Source organism: Hemicordylus capensis, chromosome 1, assembly GCF_027244095.1.
Source record: "Hemicordylus capensis ecotype Gifberg chromosome 1, rHemCap1.1.pri, whole genome shotgun sequence".
In the NCBI taxonomy this organism is placed as follows: Eukaryota; Metazoa; Chordata; class Lepidosauria; order Squamata; family Cordylidae; genus Hemicordylus; species Hemicordylus capensis.
Window position 1 is genome coordinate 305,614,503 of NC_069657.1, and position 21,111 is coordinate 305,635,613.

Sequence of the window (21,111 nt, forward strand, 5' to 3'; positions counted from 1 at the left end):
GGTTCAGTTTGAATTTGAACCGGGTTCGAACCAGGGTGGGGAGGTTCAGTTTTGGTTTTGCTCGAACACCTCTTTGGTTCAGTTTGAATTCAAACTTGGTTCAAGCCATTTTGAACTGGTTTGAACTGGTTCAAACTGGTTTGAGCCTCCAAAACTGGGTTATATGGTAGGCACCCATGGGTGCCAACTGCCACCCAAACCCCAAAGCAATTGGACATGCCTACAATTTTTAATGAATTTGGGGGGGAAATTATTATTGCCCATTATTCCCTATGTGGAGTACCTAGGGGAAAACAACTGGGGTGGATGGTAGGCATCCAGGGGTGCCTACTACCCACCGAACAGCAAACCAATCGGAGACTCCTGCGATAATTTGTGAAGGTTTTTTTTTTCATTTTTAAATTCCTCCCATAAGGAATAATGGGGATTCCAGCAAAGTTATCGCTTCACGTTGTGGGGAAAGGGGTGGCCCTGAGTGGAGTGTGGTGGGTGGTAGTGCCCAATGGGGGCAAGGGAGCTACCACAATTTATTTCAAAGGAATTGGGCATTGTGCTGATTTTTAAAGAATTAATGAAGTTTATGCGTCTTTAAGATTTTCCCCCCATAGGGAATAATGGAGGTTTCAGCAACCCCATAACTGCATGGTGGACACTGGGGTGGTCCAGAGCGAGTGGTGGTGCAGTGCACATAAGGTGCCAACCACCCCCATGGGTTGTTAACCCATAAGGTACTGGGTTTTGTTGTTTCTGAGGTGTTCTGAATGTAGATTCTCTGGTAGCAAATTCATGGTTTGTCACTGAAAATCTCATATCTCCTCTCAATGTCTCAGGAATCTTTGAAGGTTAGGAAGAGAGTGTTAATGAATCTCTTTAAAATGACTTATAAAAATTGAAGAGTTTGGCTCTCTTTTCATTTTCATCCCCCCCCCCCAAAACAAGCTTGTAGAAGTTTGCTAGAACCTCTAAATAGTATGCCTCACTTCTTTCTTCATATTGTCCATATCCTCAGTCTGCAACAACTGAAATTCATCCAATAAAACAAAAGTTTTATTGCATTGTCATGCACCATCATGATTGTGATTCTCAGTACAATTTTAACCAGATGAGCTCCTAGTGATTTCAGTGAAGATAATTGAATGTATTATGGTATAATCAATGAGCAAATGACTTCCATTGGAATGCTTGTCCAAGCAAATGGAACAGTTCCCATAAATTGCTGTAATTTCCATTCAGTTAATCTACAGCAAATTCCCATGAACTTTAGTGGAGCAGATTCCATTCAATGAACCACAGAGATCGGGGGAATTTTACCATTGGCTTTAATGGAATGTAATGTTTTTTCATTCTATATGGCATGGTGTGTGTCAAAATTTACTTTTTGAATTCATTCTTGAGCCTGGTGGTCAACCAATTCATATTATAACATACTAGGAAAGTGGGCTTGCAGTTTGCAAACATTCCTCCTGCACCATAAAATTGTTGGAGATGGAGTTCCAGTGCATCAACCTTTTGCACCGACTATCCCAATGACTACTACGGGCATTGGGAATAGAGATAGTGAGTAAGGGTCTCCCTAGCTGTTCCTATCTGTCTCTACTATATGACCCCTGATATGACTCTTCAGGCATTTCCTGCGATGAGAGAGAATCCCTTCCCTTCCTCTTAGAGAGCATCTATCTCTCTCCCAACCTATTTATTTTGTAGTCTTTAGATAGGATTAGGTCTTTCCTATCCAAAGTATACTTCATCAATAAAATCTACTTAGTATTTAGATTCTACAAGTATCTCCATGTGTCTTCTCTAAATAGCTGCAACAACTAAACTCTGCATTCTATTGTGTAACTGGAGTGGCTAGCTTCCTTAGTGCTCTGCCAATTAATTACAAAACCCATCACAGGTAAATTATACCCTCCAACGAAAATTACCGTGCACTGTCCCTTCACTCATTGCTAGCTAGTTCATGTGCAGAAGAGTTTATGTGTTTAGAAAAATGTATTTATATACCCAGCACTTAAGCTTTCTTGTGTGTGTGTGTGTGTGTGTTTTTTAATTAAGCCATTTTTGTGGAACTCTGACATGGATTGAAAAGCAGTGAACTGAAAAAAAAAACACCATAGCATGTTTGTTGCTTCATAATTCAGTGAAAGTCTGAACTTCTGTCTCAAGAGGTACCCAAGAAAACTGCCAAAGTTTGTTGGAAGGTATCATTCCCCATGCTTTTCCAATGGGAGAGGGGTTTTTTGGTGTGTGTGTGTTTTTTGTTGTTGTTTTTTGCATTTCCAGCAAATTTTTTGGTAGTTTGGGCGAGGTCTGGAACCTACCTGTGAAAACTGCATGTTTCTGTCTTTCCTGGTTTGGTCTGGGAATTTCATGTGGGTGAGTGAGTGAGGCCCAAGCAGCTTTCTATATAGATATTATAACACCGGAGTGGTATTAGTAAGAATAGTGCATTTAATATTGGATATGCTTTTTATTTTTGAATGAGTAATCTGGCTGAGAGCTGAACTAGACATGACACTGCTTTCACAGCAAACAAATCCGCTCTGCCTATTTGAAATGCTGAAAGCCATGCTGCTTACTGAAGGCAACCGAAAATTGTGGTAAGAATGAGCCCATTGGCATGATTATAGATTCCCATTTATACATTCAGTTGCAGACGTTGAACCATTTTAGAAGATGCATAGATCCAGAATGGCACCCACAGAAAATTGTGTATTTTTAATTCTTTAAAAAAATCTTTAAATCTAAATGTTTAATTTAGATTTAAAATTTTAAAATCTTTAATTTTTTAAAAAAATCTTTAAATCATTTAAGAGAATGTGTATGGTGTTCATTTCTGGGGCTTCGGCGGTCAAGAGATCTGCCTTTGAACTTCACAGTGAGTTTTGAGGAAAACAGAACTGCATTTATTTATATTTGCACAATTATTTTAGTGTGATATATGGTGCATCAGCTGGTAACCTCCAGGCTTGGCTGTTGCAATGCGCTCCACGTGGGGCTGCCTTTGTACGTAGTTCGGAAACTTCAGTTAGTTCAAAATGCGGCAGCCAGACCAGTCTCTGAGGCACTCCAGAGAGACCATATTATGCCTGTTCTCAAACAGCTGCATTGGCTGCCAATATGTTTCTGAGCAAAATACAAAGTGCTGGTTATCACCTTTAAAGCCCTAAATGGCTTAGGTCTGGGTTACCTTAGAGAGCACCTTCTTCTGTATGATCCCCATCGCACATTGTCATCCGGAGAGGTCTGTCTCCAGTTACCACTGGTATGTCTGGTGGCGACTTAGAGCCAGGCCTTCTCTGTAGCTGCTCCTGATCTATGGAATGTACTCCCAGCAGATATCCGTAGTCTGGGCTCTTTGTTGGCCTTCAAGAGAGCTTTACAGACTTAAAGGTTTTTTAATTGTTTTTTAAAGTATTTTTAATTGGTTTTAAATGGCTCTGAACTCTTTTAGATTTGTTTTTATGTTGTTTTAACATATTTGTTTTAGATGGTGTTAGTTGTATTTTACTTGTTGTGCACTGCCCAGAGCCTTTGGATAGGACAGTAGAGGTGTAACAAACAAACAAACAAACAAACAAATGAGTGACTCATGCACATTTAATGTTAAAAAGGAAAGATATTTAAATCTAGTTAAAAAGAAAAGGTATTTAAAGTACACATTAAATGCAACTTCCTACCTTTATAATGTGTAGTAATATAGCAGATGGTTAAATATATGCATTGAAGTCTTGACATCAATAGAACTACATTCTTGGACTGAAAAACAAATGTTTTTGTGTTATAAGAAAATGAACAGATGCACAAATCAAATTCAACAGTGGCCTGTGTAGTTTGTTCATATCATGATGGCCCATGGTGTACAAGACAGTTTTGTCTGCTTGCAACCACAGACTTTTATTGTGCATTCCTTTTTGCAGCACATTTCAGCAACTGATAGCACACATCCTAAGTTTTGACTAATTGGCTGTCTAAATACCATTTCCATTTTTTGGAAGAGGGAACGCATGAATTGCATTTTTCTGCTTGTCCCAAATATGGCCATATTGGTAGCCAGCTCACAATTCATGTTGCTTCATTGTTTGTAAACTTTGTATGGATTGGGGTGGTGGTTGTTTTTTGGTAAACTGATCCTGCTCCATCCATGTTGTGGGACTGTACGTAGGTACAAAAACAATACTTTGCAAGAATAGATGAGGTATTACTGAAAACTGAATATTAAGGGTATATGGAAATATTGTTATAATCTTATAGATGTCCATATATGTCTCCCATTATTATCCAGTGAATATTTAAATGCTGCCATATTCTGCAGCATGATATCTTCCAAAAGTCTTCTCCATTCATATGATGTCAGGAATAGCATGTGCAGGCATAATTCTCTGTAATGCTTATCTGTTTCAAGCATTATCCACAAAATATGTGGATGTTAATGATATAAATTATATAACAAATGATATAATGATATAAGAAAATAATTATATCATTTCTTATAATGATATAAGAAAAAATTGTCCCTGTTGATGAGACAGATATAGAAGATTTAACTGTAGATGTCACAGTATTTTTGAAACCATTTCCGGCTATAACCCTTGGGTGAAGAATTGTTCTGCTTATCTACATTTTTATGACTTTTACAAGTTGTTCGAACCAGCAAAGTCTGTGCATTTCTGTTACAGTCATCCAGATTAACTGACTTGCTACATGAAGGTACTGTATATAACGCAACCTAACATAAAAGTCCGAAGTAGCCTTTGCTGCAAATCCCACTAGTTCTTTGAATTAATACTGTCAAAGTACCTACCTCTTTGCTCCCTTGTATGTCCACGTCAAGATGATGTATCTTTTCCAGACAAAGTCAATTAATCACGAAAGGATTTCCACGATATCTTTGCAAATGTAATATTGGAAAGATCAAAGTAATAATTCTTCAGTGTTCATTGGTCCTGTGTTATTAACAAATGGGACTCCATTGTACTGTATAGCATTGCAGAAACCTAAGCAGTAAAGCCTATTTTGGACACATGTCACCTCTAAAAGAGATACCAAATCTGACTTGTTCCTCATGCATATATCATCATTGCTGGAGAGCACATTTGCATCTAAATGTAGATTTAAATCTTGACAGAAATCTCATTGTTTTCCTTTTCATCCAATATATTAATTTTGACTTGATCCTGATACTTTGTCTTTTTCTGAGTGATCATATGATAAGATTCTGAACACACCTACTTGGGTTCTGATTAGATTTGGCTTTACAGCACTTGACACCATACCTTTTTACGGGAATTGAGAGAAAGTAGGCCTTTCCAGTATTCAGAATTTGCAGGAGGTGGTTTCTCACCTTTCCCAACAGGCCAGAGTTTCCTAATCTTAGGTCCCCAGATGTTATTGGACTACAACTCAGTCCAAAACATCTAGGGACCCAATGTTGGGGACCCCTGTACCCAACAACGTTGGGGACCCCAGAAAGCAGCAGTGAGGTGCTGCTTGTGTTTTCTGAGAAATTCTGGATGAAGGGGAGAAACCACCCTTTTCTCTCTCACACAAGTTCTCCATGGGGGAGAGGAGGGTTGGTAACTCTTCCTTGTGTTGGGCATTGGCCTGCAAAATCACAGGGAAGAAGTTGAGAAACTACCACTCACTCTTCTGAGTTCTCTGTGAATTTCTTAAAACAGAGGAAAATAGGGAAGTTTTAGAAAAATTCACAGAGAACTCAGAAGAGTGAGTGGTATTTTCTCAACTCCCCCCCCCCACCCGTGATTATGCAGGCCAATGCTCAACACAAGGAAGAGTTACCAACCCTCCTGTTGCCTCCAGGCGATATTGCCTGGAGGCGATATTGGGCTGGATGAAGGATAACAGACTGAAATTGAATCCAAACAAGATGGAGGTACTGTCTGTAGGGGGTCGGGATCCAAGAGATGGTATAGATCTGCCTGTTCTGGATGGGATTACACTCCCCCTAAGAGATCAGGTTCGTAGTCTGGGAGTGCTCATGGATCCCAAACTCTCCCTGGTTTCTCAGGTTGAGGCTGTGGCCAGGAGTGCTTTTTACCAGCATCGGTTGATTCGCCAGATACGTCCGTTCTTGGAGAGTAGTGACTTTAAAACGGTGGTACATATGCTGGTAACCTCTAGGCTTGACTACTGTAATGCACTCTATGTGGGGCTGCCTTTGTACATAGTTTGGAAACTACAATTGGTACAGAATGCAGCAGCCAGACTGGTCTCTGTGTTTACCCGAAGGGACCATATAACACCGATTCTAAAAGAACTGCACTGGCTGCTGATAGGTTTCCATACAAAATACAAAGTGCTAGTTATTACCCATAAGGCCCTTAATGGCTTAGGTCCAGGGTATTTATGAGCGCCTTCTCTGTCGTGAAACCTGTCGCCTATTAAGATCATCTGGAGAGGTCCAACTATGGGTGCCACAAACTGGTTTGGTGGCAACCCAGGACCGGGCCTTTTCTGTGGCTGCCCCAGGGCTTTGGAACGCACTCCCTGCGTCTTCATCTTCTTCTCTGTTTGCTTTTAGGAGGACCCTGAAGAAGTACTTGTTTTCCCAGGCCTTCAACTGAGATTCAATTTTTAAATTTTAATGCGTTTTTAACATGTTTTTATCTAATTTTTATCTTATGGATTTTAAATGTGTTCTATTTTATGTTTTAATTCTGTACACTGCCTAGAGATTTTTATACTAGGCATTATATAAATTCAATCAATCAATCAATCAATCAGTCAATACCATTGAAATCATCTGGAAAGGTTAGTCTGTAGTTGCCACTGGCTCATCTGGCGGCTACTCAGGGACGGGCCTTCTCCCATCCCTGAGTAGGGATGGGCCTTCTCTGTTGCTGCCCCAAGGCTTTGGAACACACTTCCTGCTGAAATATGAGCCTCTCTATCTCTTACAGCTTTTAAAAAGGCAGTCAAGACACATTTGTTCACCCAGGCTTTTAATTAGATATTGTTTTAATTGTGTTTTTAATAGTTTTAAATTTTAAATTGTAATGTTTTAAACTTTTTATTTGTTGTTTTTATTGTTTTGTTGTAAACCGCCCAGAGACTTGCGTTTTGGGTGGTATACAAAGGTGTTAAACAAACAAACAAACTCACATTTGTTCTTGAGTGTGTTGCCAGATTCCTCCAGTCACTTCAGTATATTAAAAAGCGACTGATTATGTTGTGTTTGTGTGGATCTAAATATATTTTTATTATTATTGTTGTTGTTTACACAGTCAAACAGGTGTTATTGACTGGTTTGTTTTATCCAGACATCGAGTCTTTCCCAAAGACCTGGGATGGCTGAATTTTATTATCAATGTTGTTGCTGTTATTATTATAGATATCATCGTAGAATATAGGCTGTTCCCAGTAAAGTTGCTTTTTGTAATTTGCTGGTGGTGATTTCTGTGGCCGCTATGGTGTTGAGGTGCTCTTCAAGTTGTTTTGGAATTGCACCTAAGGTGCCAATTACCATTATTATTATTATTATTATTAATAAATACATACTTTATTTGTTAGCTGCCCCATAACAACTTGTTCGCTGCCCCATAACAACTTGTTCTCTGTGCAACTTACAACACATTAAAGCGTGAGATAAAAACACACAACACATTAAATCATTTTTTAAAAATGGAGGGGATACAAAGTACAATACAGAAAAATTTAAAATACATTATTAAAATCAATTAAAATTAGATCAAAATTTTAAAATTTAAAAGGCCTGAGTGAACAAAAAGTTCTTCACCTGCCATTTAAGAGAACAAAGTGATGAAGCCAGGTTGACCTCACTGGGGAGGCTACTCCATAAACATGTTGTACATGTTTTTAAAAACCTTTTAATTAGATTTGTATTTTTATATTCCAATTTAATTTTTATTGTGCAGTTTTTATAGTTTTATATTGTTTAAAATGTCTTGTAAACCGCTTTGAGATTATTTTAATGAAAGGTGGTATAAAAATGTAACAATGAATAAAATAACAATAAATAAATAAATAAATAAATGGGATGCAACCACTGAAAAGGCCCCCCTCCCCAGTAGCCATCTGCCTCACCTCATTTGGAAGGGGCACTCAGAAGAAGGCCTCAAAGATCTTAGGGTCCAGGATGGGGCAAGATGCTTTCTCAAGTAACCTGGCCCCAAGCCATTTCGGGTTTTAAAGGTTAAACTGGGCCCAGAAATTGGGCCCAGAAATGGATTGGGAGCCAGTGCAGCTGACAAAGCACTGATGATCAAAACGTCCAGTCCTGGTCAATAATCTTGCAGCCCTATTTTGTACCAGCTGCAAATTCAGGAACATTTTCAAAGGCAGCCGCACATACAATGCATTGCAGAAATGTAAGCGAGAGGCTACCAGAGCATGAGTAACTGTAATATGAGGCTGTCGCCCACTTGGCATAATATACTTTCCAGACTCGGGTCCATTGCCAGCCTGAGTGGGCCCCAACAAAGAGGGGAGTGGTCCGGGTCCATCTGCAATGGGCCAAGGCAGCTCACGTGGCCTTTTAAATACTATTTGCACTGCGTATACTGAAATAGTACAAAAGTCTACAGAAATGGCCATTCTCTCAATCCATGTTTTTAATAAATGCAATAAAGATCCACATAGTTAAAACGTATTAATACAACAGGGTATTCTAATATTTTATAACACATACAAATTTACATAGTTAAAGCTCTAAATGGTTTTCATGAACGGACATATTTTTCTAAGTGCATTCATCTTTTACCACTACATGACCAGCACAGATAATTCAACAAGGGTAGCTTTTGGCCAGCACAGTGATAGGAAAAGTTTCATCTGCTTTACAGAACATCTGCCTATTTTATCACCCTCTTGCTAAGGTCTAAGATGATAATTTTTCATTATCTATTTTTCCATTATCTAATTTTCCATTATCTATCTAGTTCCATTGTCTATTTTTGGGGTGGGGTGGGTGACTACTTGATTTTTTAAAATCAAATTAACTTTTAAAGCCATCAGGGTGAGTCATTTACTTGGGCTGCAACTGCAAGCAAGCAAAGCTCACCTTAATTGCATTGGTTCTATCTAGCTTTCATTGATATCTGAAGGATCCCCACTGATCTGCAGCAAGTAGAGGAAGCAGCACTACTGATGGACACTCTCATTTTGAGCTCTTTGCCTCAACACACACACTTAGGAGAGGAAGGGACATGCACCAGCTGCAAACACACATATGGATTATTTGCCGTTGTCACATTGCTCAGAAAGCAATGCATCACGAGTCGTGTCTAGTTTAGATTCATCGGCCGGGGGGTGGGGGGCGGGCAGAGTTTGATCTGGGCCAGGGCCACATAATTATTTAGAGTGGGCCTGGCCCCAGCAAGGTCACCACGTGGCTATGGGCCTGTGACCAGACCCTCAAGGGGTTGGAGTGTGCCTTTCTGGAAATGTTTGGAAGCTGAAGAAATGTCAAATGGCAAATGATTAAAACAAAACCAGTTAAAAGGTAGTACTGATTATGCAGCCAGTAGAATCTGCCAAAAGTCTGGCTGGGCATCCAGATTGGAGAAAACATTTGCATCTCTAAGTTGTCCCAAGCTGTGTGCTGCACAAAGAAGTAAATGCCTCTCTTGGTAGGGCAAAGACCCTTCTGGGTGTTGACAGAGCAAATGGTTTTCCATTGGGCATAAGTGCAATTTGCTAGTCACCCTCTAGTTTGTCTACATCTTGGGACAGTTTTGGACATTTTCTCTTGATGACAGATTCAAAGCCTGCAATCCTCATTATCAGGCCTAGAGAGCTGTGATTGCGCGAAGGCCTCGAAGGGCTCTGCAAAGGCCTTTCACTAGACTAGGAGTAGAGTACCACCAGAGTGTGGGAGTGTCGATCGTCAGATTGTTATAGTCTCTGATGAACTGAACAGATTATTGGAAAAGGAACAGAAATCTCAAAAAGACAATTTAACTAAAGATCAGAGAATGGCACTGAGACAGTTGAAATTGGATAGGAAGGAAAGGAAAGTGAGGATTTCTGTGAGTGACAAGGGGAGTGATTTTGTTTCTATGAGTCAACCAATAGTAGGAGTCAACAAATAGATTGAAAAATTGTGCGGTTGCACTTATCGGATACCAGTTCATATGAGGAGTAATCGAAGTCAGATTTTCAGGCCACTTGTAGTATTTACAAAAGGAGGAATATTAATATGAGATTTCAGCAACATTTGGATAACAACAATCACCCTCATTGTCCTGTTAAATATTCATTAGTTAAAACACATACGTTGGGAGATAATGCGGGTAAGATGGCTCAGAGTTCAGCAATCATGGTTAGGCCAGTTATCTCAGGGTGTGATGGTCCAGCAGGCTGTCTGAGCTGGTTAATATCTACAGTTTTGTCACCATTACTGAATATGTGCCAGCTCACTTATAGTAGCTTTAAGAAGCCTTTTGTGTGTGTGCGCGTGTGCGCATGTACTTTCTTGAGTAAATGGAGCGGCAGGATATCTCCCTGCCGCCCCTTTTTCTGCTTTGCTGCACTTCTTAAAGCCTTTTTGTACTGCACGCCAAGCGGGGGAAGGGGTGGCAGGGAGGTATCCTGCGATCCCATTACTAAAAGAACTGCTGTAGCAGAGCGCCGGAAAAGGGGCGCTCAAAGAAATAGTAAGCGAAATTACTCCAAGAAATATGGGCACTGGAGGGGGGAAGCGGCGGGAGGGGTAAGTAAACCCTCCCGCACCTTAAAGGAAACCCCCCACCCCAGTGCCGGACCTCAGCTCCGCGGTTCCGTGCACACCCCTACTCACTTATAGGTGCCAGCTCTCTAAACAGATGCTGGAAGCATACAAAATGTGGGTGAGAACAATGTTTGGAGAGTTTTGATGTTTTGATGCCTGCCGTCTGCCCCACCTCCAGCTGTGTGAATACCCTTTCTGAGTTCCTGGCTTAACTCCCCATATCTACAACAATGCATTAGAGCATATAGAGCTGCAATATGGTCAGATACTGACTCTCCTCTCTCTTGCTATTGAGAGTGGAACTGGACCCATTAAAAATGATATTGTGGCAAGCTAAAAAGTCTTCATCTAACTTGGCTTTTTGAAATGTTTCATGTGAGCTTTTGAGAACCCACCAGAGAAGATCATTTTATTTGCTGTTTAAGATACAAGAGGGTGTTTACTTTACTTTCCTCTAAATCAGGCCTGCTCAACCTAGGCGCCTATCCTGCTGTTTCTGGACTACAACTCCCATAATTCCCAGCCACAGGAGCCAATAGCCAGGGATTATAGGAATTGTAAGCCAACATCTGCAGGAGGGCCAAAGTTGAGCAGGCATGTAGGCCAGAGGTTTGTGATAGTCTCTGGTATCTGCATCTTCAGAGTGCCCAGTTTTCAATATATTGTAAATAAAATATTGCTGGGGACACTACTTTGACACTACTATGGCTGCTACTACTGGGCACTACTATGGCTGCTGTTCAAAGTATATGAAGCTGGTTTGGACTTACTCTTTATTCTCTAAAGACTGGGCTTTGTCAGGTCTAGAGTTCTCCTTTTGTAGGGTGTTGTAGCATCAATATATAGATTGTGACAACAACAGCTAAGCCTTTAAGGGTTCCTTGTGGTTCCCCCCTCCCCCCCGTGTTCCCTGGACTGTGATGTAAGACTTTCTGTACCCTGCAGAGATTCCAGTCAGTCTTTTTTTCTGACATCATGTAGAATTAATGGGCTGGACCCCAGACTGAGGCAAAACTGAAATGAACCTTTTATTTCTCCCTACCTAGTGCCTACCTAGTTTTATTTCTCCTTGCCTAGTGCCACCTAATGGATCCAGTGCTTATACAGCTAGCGCTACATAGGGATGTGCAAACTGGTTCGATGGTTCGAATTCGAACCGAACCAGCCATCAGGTTCGGGCTGCAGGTTCGAATTCGAACCAAACGGGGGTGGTTCATTACGAACCGGTTTGAACTGGTTCAAACCTACAAAAATGGGTGGGGTGGTAGCTGGCACCCATGGGTACCTACCACCCAAACCCCAAAGCAATCAGACACTCGTACGATTTTTTAATGAATATTTGCAATATTTTAAATTATTTTTCTCATAGGGTATAATGGGACCTGAACCAGCCCATTATCCCCTATTGTGGAGTGCCTAGGGGCACAAAAGTGGGGTGGGTGGTAGGCACCCAGGGGTGCCTACCACCCACTAAACCCCAAGGCAATCGGACACTCATCCAGTTATTGGTGAATTTTAAAAGTATTTTTGAATTCCTTATAGGGAATAATGAGGATTGCAGCAAATGTATAGCTTCACATTGGGCGGAAAGGGGTGGCCTAGAGCAGAGTGTGGTGGGTGGTAGTGCCCAAGGGGGGCAAGGAAGCTATCAGAATTATTTGAAAGCAATTGTGCAAAGTGCTGATTTTTAAGTGATTTTTGAAGTTTACGTGTCTTTAAGGTTTTTCTCTATAAAGAAGCATGGAGGTTTCAGCAGCCCCATAACTGCACTTGGGTGGTGCTGGGGTAGCCCAGAGTGAGTGGTGGTGTAGTGCAAAGAGGGTGCCAACCACCCCCATGGGTTGCTAACCCATGGGGTACTGACTTGCTAACCCATGGGGTACTGCTCCTTTCACTTACTCTTGTTATAAACAACAAAACCCAGTATCCCATTATACCCTATGAGCAAAACAAAAATATTTCAAAAATTCATAAAAAATTGTAGGAGTGTCCAGTTGCTTTGGGGTTTGGGTGGTAGGTACCTATGGGTGCCAGCTACCACCCCACCAACCTTTGGAAGTTTGAACCGGTTCAAACAAGTTCAAAACTGTTCAAACTCAAACCAAACCAGGGGGGGTTCGAGCAAAACCAAACCTCCCCCTCCTAGTACCGAACCAGGTTTGAATTTGAACCAACCGGGCAAACTGGTTTTGTGCACATACCTAGCACTACACTGTCTGCTCCTTTCACTTACTCTTATTATAATTTAACCAGGACACTTAGAGCAACCATTCAAGCGTTCTCTCACTTGATCAAACCAGTATTTGTTTAATACATGTGAGAACAGAGGCGTAACTATAGGGGGGGGCAGGGGGGGCACGTGCCCCGCACGCCATCTTTGCAGGTCACGGGGGGGGGCGCCGCCAGATCCCATTTTTTTTTTAAAAATTTTTTAATTTTTTTAAATACAAATTTCTCCGGCGCCCCCTCCCCACGAGCGGTCCCTTCCACGCCCGCGCCCCCCCCCCCCATTGCTTTGCTGGTCTGGCTTTCTGGCGGGCACCGCGGCGGGCGCCTAGTTCCATGCTCTTGCCTTGCCTTGGCTCACGACGGAACTTATATCCAGCCAGAAAGAGGCCCTCTAGTGGCTTGCCAGCCAGGGTGAGGGAGGGTCTCTAGTCATGCATGCACGCGCGACTCGGCCGGCGTGCCGAGTCGCGCTACGCATGCGTGCGTCCGTCCTCCCAGCTCGGCTCGCCTGCACATGGCGCGGTCGCGGAGGAGAGCGTCGTTGCTGGGGCTGGGGCTGCAGGCGCAGGCAGGAGGACATGGACACCCGGCGGCACGGACAAGAAAGGATTCGGCGGGCGGGTGGTCAAAACGAGGTGTGTGTTTGCTCTTCTGTCGTGTCGTGTAGTCTTCTTATTCTTATCAATCTCCGATTCCCCGCCCGTTCTGCCACTTCCTTCCTTCTGATCTCAGCCTTACATGATCTACGAGCAGCAGCAGCCCAACCCCCTTGCGGCTGCCCCCCCCCCCTTCAATCTCGCTGCTTCCCCATCATCTACGAGCAGCCCAACGCCAACCGCTTGGTGAAACTTGCGGGGCCCCCCCCCCCACTTCAATCTCGCTGCTTCCCCCTCCATTTGAAACCTTTTCTGGTGTAAATAGCGTGAGGTTTTGGAAAAGGGGAGTCTTTCTTTAACAGCGGGAGAATAAGGGGTCTTTAGCACTATCACCCTAGTCCCTCGAATTACTCTGGAGTCCTTGGTTTTCGTTTTGTTAAAATACATACAGTCACTCACAGGGTTGTTGTGAGGAAAAACCTAAGTGTAATGTAGGATGTATCATCTTTCATTGCATCATAATTCTGATGTTTGAGATACAAGCCAACTTCACAGGGTTGTTGTGAGGAAAAAACACATGGGTGTCAGTCAGATGTATGTTGGGGGGGCGGCGGGGGGGCACAATTTCAGTGCTTGCCCTGGGTGCCGTTTTCTCTAGTTACGCCTCTGTGTGAGAAGCCACAGAGGATTTTTCCTTTTCATGGCTACATATTCCTTATTAATACTACTGTTGTTTATTACATTGTCTTTTCTGTTGCTTTTATTTCCTCCCTTCTCCAAGCAGTGGGATCTTCAGGGCAGCCTTACAGAATCAGTTTTCTTTGGAGGAAAATGCTCAAAGAAAGAGCTTTCCTTTTCTGTAACAATTTGCAGATTAACATGTTGAGCAGCCCTTATGTGAGCACAAGAGCAAGCATGCTGGCACTCCAAATATGCATCAGCTGAGATAGTGTCCATGGTCTAAGGTTTGCTCCTAGGCACTTCTATCTGTAAGGGTTATTGGATAATAAGGTTGGGAAAGGCTGTGCAAGAATCCTAGAGAACTGCTACCAGTCAGAGTAGGCCACACTAATCTAGATGGATCTATGTCCTGATTCAGTCTGTTGGTTCGGATGTAATGCTGTACCATGTAATGCTGCACCATAGCATTACATACAGAGAGAGGAGCCTGGGGATAACATGTGCCCTTTCCCCTCTCTCCTTGTCTGTATTGGTCTTTTGCCCCATTCCTGGTTTGTATGCAATTTGATTGGAGATTGAATTGATTCGGGTTGAATCACGGGGCAATTCACAGATTCATCCTTGAATCGAATAGCCCTCAAAATGGAGGACCCAATTTGGGATTGAAGCTAATCACCCTGAATTTGAATCAATTCAGATGATTCAAATGCCATTTTGAGGCCTGTTTTGCTAGAACGGACCTCAAAATGGCACTTTTTTCTGGGGAGAACTCGACTGGTCTACCAATTGGGGTTGGCGGGTAGACCAGCCCTCCACTCAGGGTTGAGTGTCTGCTTGCCTCGGAGGACTGGTCTCCAGGGTACTGGTCTACCACCAACCCCAATTGGTAGACCATCTCTCCCCGGGGAAAGAGCCATTTTGAGGCCCATTTTTCCAGCAAAACGGGCCTCAAAATGGCACTCTAATAACCCAAATCGATTCAGGTGATTTGAGGGTGATTTGTCAAGTCGGCTGTTCTCAATGAATCAATTCAATGGTTCTGCAATTTGATTCAACCTTGAATCGAATAGCAGCATTTGTTTCGTGCACACCCCTACTGGTTTGTGACAGCCATGGGCTGCCAGTTCATCTGAACCAGCAAACTATGGGTTATGCTTGCTCTCTAAACCAGGATTGGAGCTAGGGGATTGTAGCACACAAGCAGAGGAAGTAGGAGAGGAGAGAGCATGTGATCCTAAAACTCCTCTCTGCCCATTGGTGGGCAATTATCTTCAATCCCCCCTTCCGTCTGCAGCCCAATGTGCCTTCTGAAAATATGCCCCCCGAGAGTCCCACAACCCTCGACACTGTCTGAACCAACAAGTTGAGTCAGAATGTAGCTCACTGAATCTAGCTCACTGTGATCTACTCTTTACTGGCAGCAGCTCTCTGGGATTCTTGTACAGCCTTTCCCAACCTTATTATCTAGGAATTCCTTTCACTGGAAGTGTCTCAGACCTTCTATATGAAAAACAGTGCTCTGTATCTGTATGCCATAGACACACTCTCAACTGTGGGAACTTCCCAAGTGCTGTGAATTTGAACACTTGCATGGTTGTAAGGTCCTGCAGTTCTCAGGGACATATTTTTGGGAGGCCAAGCGGGGAAATGCTTGACTAACAAACAGAAGGTTGCTGGTTCGTATCCCCACAAGGCACACTTTACTTTTAGGGGGCTGAAAAATCGCCCTTACCACATTGTGCTCATACAGTATTATTCTGGATGCCAGCTGGCATTAGCAATTTCATCAGCTTACAGCAAAACATCAACTCAGCTAATGGGGACTCTGATGCAGGAGTTCTGCATAAAAAAGGAACTGTATGTGGTGGTGTTAAATGTTTAATATTGTTTGATGCAGTCAGTGCATTTGCTTGAGAAAACTATTTCACTTTAGATTTCTGCCTACAGATATAACACATTCGTATCACTTTCTTTGTGTAAGAGATTACACATTTCTTTCCATTCACATATTTTGCAGGTGACTTGGATTATTACTGGCTGGATCCTGCCACGTGGCACAGTAGGGAGACATCCCCAATTAGCTCGGTAAGAAATATGCAAAATAGGTCTGGGGCATTATTAGCAGGGCTTTAAAAAAAATTAACATTGTAAATTCAGAACTGCACAATGGTATGTGAGTGTAATTTGTGTATGTAGCATGCGCTTCTGCAACAACATACAACTGTGCTTATTCCTTGTCTGTGCAGCCCATACGTTGTTATCCATCACATTTAGAAGCCTATGTCATATTCCATCACATTTAGAAGCCTACATAGTGTGGGAGAAAATCCTCTGAACTGGGAATATGACAGCTCTATTGTAGAAGAGTAATATTCATTGATGAAGACTCTTTTGGGAGTAACAGTGGAGTCTGTGGGATGCATCTTTGGCAGGGGGAGAAGAAATTGATACACTTGATCATGGTCTGGTTTCTAAAAGATACTTTACTTTTCTCATTATCAGTCATTTTTTCATCATCTAACATAATGCAACTTTTGCATGACTTGAATTTTTGAGCTGCACAATGTTCTTTTAGAATTGCACATTATTTCTTGGAATTGCACATTTTGTGTCTGGTTGCACATTTTAAAAAGCCATGAACTAATATGTTAAAATGAATGTTTATTATTATTTATTTTGATTATGGGAACTGATTAAATCATCCTGGAGAGAATCTATCTATGTGGTCGCTAATAGTTGACACCAACTTGACAGCACTTAATCAATCAATCAATCAACCTGCTTAAGGGAGGGTGATATGCCTGCCTCCCCCACAAGCTGTAGAGCTCTGAGTGGTGAGCCGAACCATCCCCCAAGGCAGGGCCATTCCCAACCCTCTGGGCCACAAAAACCCTGAAGAGCTGTCCCTCCCCCCCACCTCAAATTGTCCTCTGGCCAAACAGCATTAATCAATCTGTTTACCCCAGACCTGCATTCTCCTGCCTAGTGACTGTTTACACCTTCAATGCCTACCTATGACCCAAACCCCAAGGACTCAGTGAGACGTAGGCGAAAAAAGGCTGACCTAGTGCCAATCCGATGCGAACCCAAAAAATCCTACTTGGCCCCATTAGTGACTGGCTATCCATTCATGGCTCACCCCTCTGGCGCCGCTACATCGCTGCCCGGCCCAGTCCCATCCATGTGGGCTTTCTGCAGCAACCCTCTACAGCAACCCTCCTTGCTGCCATGCTGCAGAGCGACTGGGCCGAATGGGGACAGTTTCTTCCCCGATTGGCCGATCCTGGCCCCATGTGGGGGGAGGCAAGATGGCAGCGCTGTGCCTGCCTCACGTGCTAAGGGCACAACCCTGCCCCCGCCTCATCACGCTGTCTCAGTGGAGGGGTACAGCATATCCTCAAGTGAGTGGAAAGTCAGTTCTACTAGTTTAATGCTCCCCCCTCCAATTTCTATTGATTATTCCCTCCTGCAGCAGCTCCTGCACCCCATTCCATCCCATGCTGTTCTGACCCTCGGGAGTGGATTTTCTGGAGGCACAGGTAGCTGCAGTGAGCAGTGTGTGGGCAAGCCTCACTTAATGAGTGAAACTCCAGTTGTGTTTTTCTGGATCTAGCTCATCATTTCTGTACAGAACAATGATATTAGAAAAGGATGTGATTTTTATGTTGCAGACAGCAAGCAAGTCTATAACCAATCTAAGCAGCCTGCAGCCTATTAATATGTATATAAACAGTTGCCCATAGCTATTACCATATCTTTAAAAAGGTGTCTTAAAAAAGATGGCTTGACCACAGTACAGTTGTTCAACAAAGTCGATTGGCATGTAAGAGATCTCCACTTTTTTCCTTCATATATAATTTTTTTAAAAAAAATAGCATCCTGTAACGTGGCAACCTTCTAAAGAGGGAGATCGCCTAATTGGACGTGTTATTCTCAACAAGAAAACAACCATGCCAAAAGAGTCAGGTGCATTACTGGGACTGAAAGTAAGTACTGTGGGGATTTTACTTTAAGCTTATTTCCATTCATCCAGCAGTAGCCTAGAATCTGAAGAGATAAAACTTGTGTACAGGATGAGTGAGGGGAATAAGTGTTGGGTGATGTGTCCACTTCAAGGTACTTATTCAATCTTTTGCTGTAGGATTTGGAAGTGGAAAAATGGGGAAAGAACTTAAGCCAAGTCATGTAGTAAAATGGAAATATAATCCATGTTGCCTTCTTGGTATTCTTCCATTTCAGAGGAATACCAATGCCTATGAAGGAAAGGGTGCACATATTTAGCAATAGCACTTACATTTATATACCGCTCTATAGCTGGAAGCTCTCTAAGTGGTTTACAATGATTTAGCATATTGCCCCCCAACATTCTGGGTACTCATTTTACCAACCTCAGAAGGATGGAAGGCTGTCAACCTTGAGCCCCCGGTCAGGATCGAACTTGTAACCTTCTGGTTACAGGGCAGCAGTTTTACCACTGCACCACCAGGGGCTCTTTACTTCTAATTTGCCAATAAGTAGTTCTGAATGCAGTAGACTTTTGTGACTTTTTTTCTTCCTCCCTGAGAAATCCTGATTTTCAGAAATATGGGTAGGTGAATTCCAAATGACTTAGCAGACAGAGGGGAAACAGCAAGTCACAGGACCAGTGTTTCCTCTAAAGCGTGTGCATGCGCACATGGACCAAGTTTTTTTAAAAACTGTCTGCGCAGTTGCTTTTTAGATCCCGCTCAGGTTGAATCAGGAAGACTCTGTTCCTAATGTACGTGTGCACACACTGCTTTGATACTTCTGCCCAGAACAAAGCTCATTCTGCCCACAAATGGAAAGAAAAGAGGGAACACTGCACAGGACCATCTTCAGGGACAAGCTTGCTAGTTAAGAGCAAAGGGTGCATATTGCCACTTTCCATAGCTGCTCAAATTGAGCTTTGCACATTATAAAAGAAGAGTTCATACTGGACAGGGGCTCCTGATCTCACATGGGCATTAACAGCACCCAGGGATTCCCATCTATTTTCATTCGAGATCCACAACAGAGCTCAGTTAACTTGGGCTCTAATTCAAAACATTGGTAGAATGTTTATAATACCATGGCAGTCCTAACGGGAGTTGTGATATGACTATTCAACCCCAGCACAACATCATGGTTGTTGCTGGTGTCTATTTGGTGTTTCTTTTTAGATTTAGATTGTGAGTCCTTGGGAGACAGGGAATCAACTTTATTATTTATTTTTCTATGTAAACCACTCTGACTTTTGAAAAGTGGCATATGCATATTTGTAGTCATAATCCTTCACAAGCATGCAATTTGCCATTGTAAACCCCAAGTTAAACCACTGTATCGGTGTATTTGCCTAAGGAATCAGACTTAAGACGAGAGAGAGAGAGAGAGAGAGAGAGAGAAAGAGAGAGCGCTTGGCTCCAACAATTGCACTGTCTGAGTAGAAGGCATTTCCATTGGCACTGTGGTATGCCACTGATTCTCCTTCACTCCAAACTATGGTGACCTCTATAGGGTCACCAGCTTTCTAAAACAGCTCTTCCAAAGAGTTGTGTGAGAGTTTCACTCCTCCTGTGCAAGTGGAAGTGCCTTCAACTCACTCAGCATGGTCCTTGGATCGAAGCCAGAATCTTTGCAAGCTGATTGGTATCATGAATGTGAGGGTTTACAGAAGCATTCCAGGCCTCTTAAAAACAATATAAACTACCCAGGGAGACAGTATTCTTATTCTGAAGCATTTAAGGTTTATGTTTTATATTATGTAAACATTATGGTCAGAAGGTCATGATACATACAGTGCACATGTGTATTGCAATAGTTTCCTTGATATTCTTTACTATATCATTTGGTGTGTTCTGAAAACTTACACTTTTATTGTTTAGGTTGTAGGAGGGAAAATGACTGATTTGGGACGACTTGGTGCCTTCATTACCAAAGTAAAGAAAGGTAGCTTGGCTGATGTGGTGGGACATCTAAGAGCAGGTAACAGTAACTGAAATGATTTTTTCTTAATATTGTGAATAGGGATGTGCACAAATTGATTTTTTTTATTTGATTTGTGCCTGAATCAAATCACCCCTGATTTGTTTTGTGTCTGAATCTGTCCCCCTGAATCCCCTCAGTTTCTATTTAGATTTGATTAAATTCAATTTGTATTTAGATTGATTTGGATCACTTATAAAGTTCCTAGGAGCACCATATTTGGGAGATAGGTAGGTCCTCATGGGTGCCACCTACCACCCAAACTTTAAGGCAGTAGGGCACTTGGTTGATGTTTAATGTGTGTGTTTTTTTAGTTTTTACTGGTTTTGTATATTTCCGCCATAGGAAATAATGGGGAATCAAAATCACCCTATCCTAACCATAACATGGATCTCTTGCTTCCTTCCTTCCTTCCTTCCTTCCTTCCTTCCTTCCTTCCTTCCTTCCTTCCTTCCTTCCTTCCTTTCTTTTTTAAAGCTAATCTCTAGCCCTTTTAGAAGTGGAGTTATGGAGTAAAATGTGCAGTCACTATTTTTCAAGTGTTTGGATTCTTTGGTGTATAATAACTTTTCCTCATAATGAATCTCTATGAGGATTCATTGCACACCTTCATTTCATCTGTTCATTTTTACTGTCATTGGACAGTGCCAACTGTCAACTGCCATGTGCCAACTACACCACAATCCCACCTGCAAGGTAGTGGGCTACTACTCAGTTTACATTTTAGGAATTTTTTCAAGTATTTAGACTCTTTGGCATGATAAGAACATAAGAACAGCCCTGCTGGATCAGGCCCAAGACCCATCTAGTCCAGCATCCTGTTTCACACAGTGGCCCACCAGTGTTTAGATTCCTAATAACCTTTCCTCATAATGAATCCCTATGAAGATTCATTACACACCAAAGAGTCTAAAC

At 42.3% G+C, this 21,111-nt stretch overlaps 1 protein-coding gene across 50 annotated transcripts in view; it reads left to right on the forward strand.

The window, feature by feature from the left end:
- The window catches only part of RIMS1 (regulating synaptic membrane exocytosis 1), a 382,988-nt gene that overhangs the window by 185,004 nt on the left and 176,873 nt on the right, over nt 1–21,111 (forward strand). For 40 of the 50 annotated variants that reach the window (XM_053286835.1, XM_053286809.1, XM_053286810.1 and 37 more), the window contains 3 exons: nt 16,196–16,299; nt 18,090–18,200; nt 20,097–20,196. In XM_053286835.1, the coding sequence (XP_053142810.1) occupies nt 16,196–16,299; nt 18,090–18,200; nt 20,097–20,196 (315 nt within the window). The remainder of the gene's footprint in view (nt 1–16,195; nt 16,300–18,089; nt 18,201–20,096; nt 20,197–21,111) is intronic. The other 10 variants (XM_053286849.1, XM_053286844.1, XM_053286816.1 and 7 more) reach the window with 1 other exon arrangement.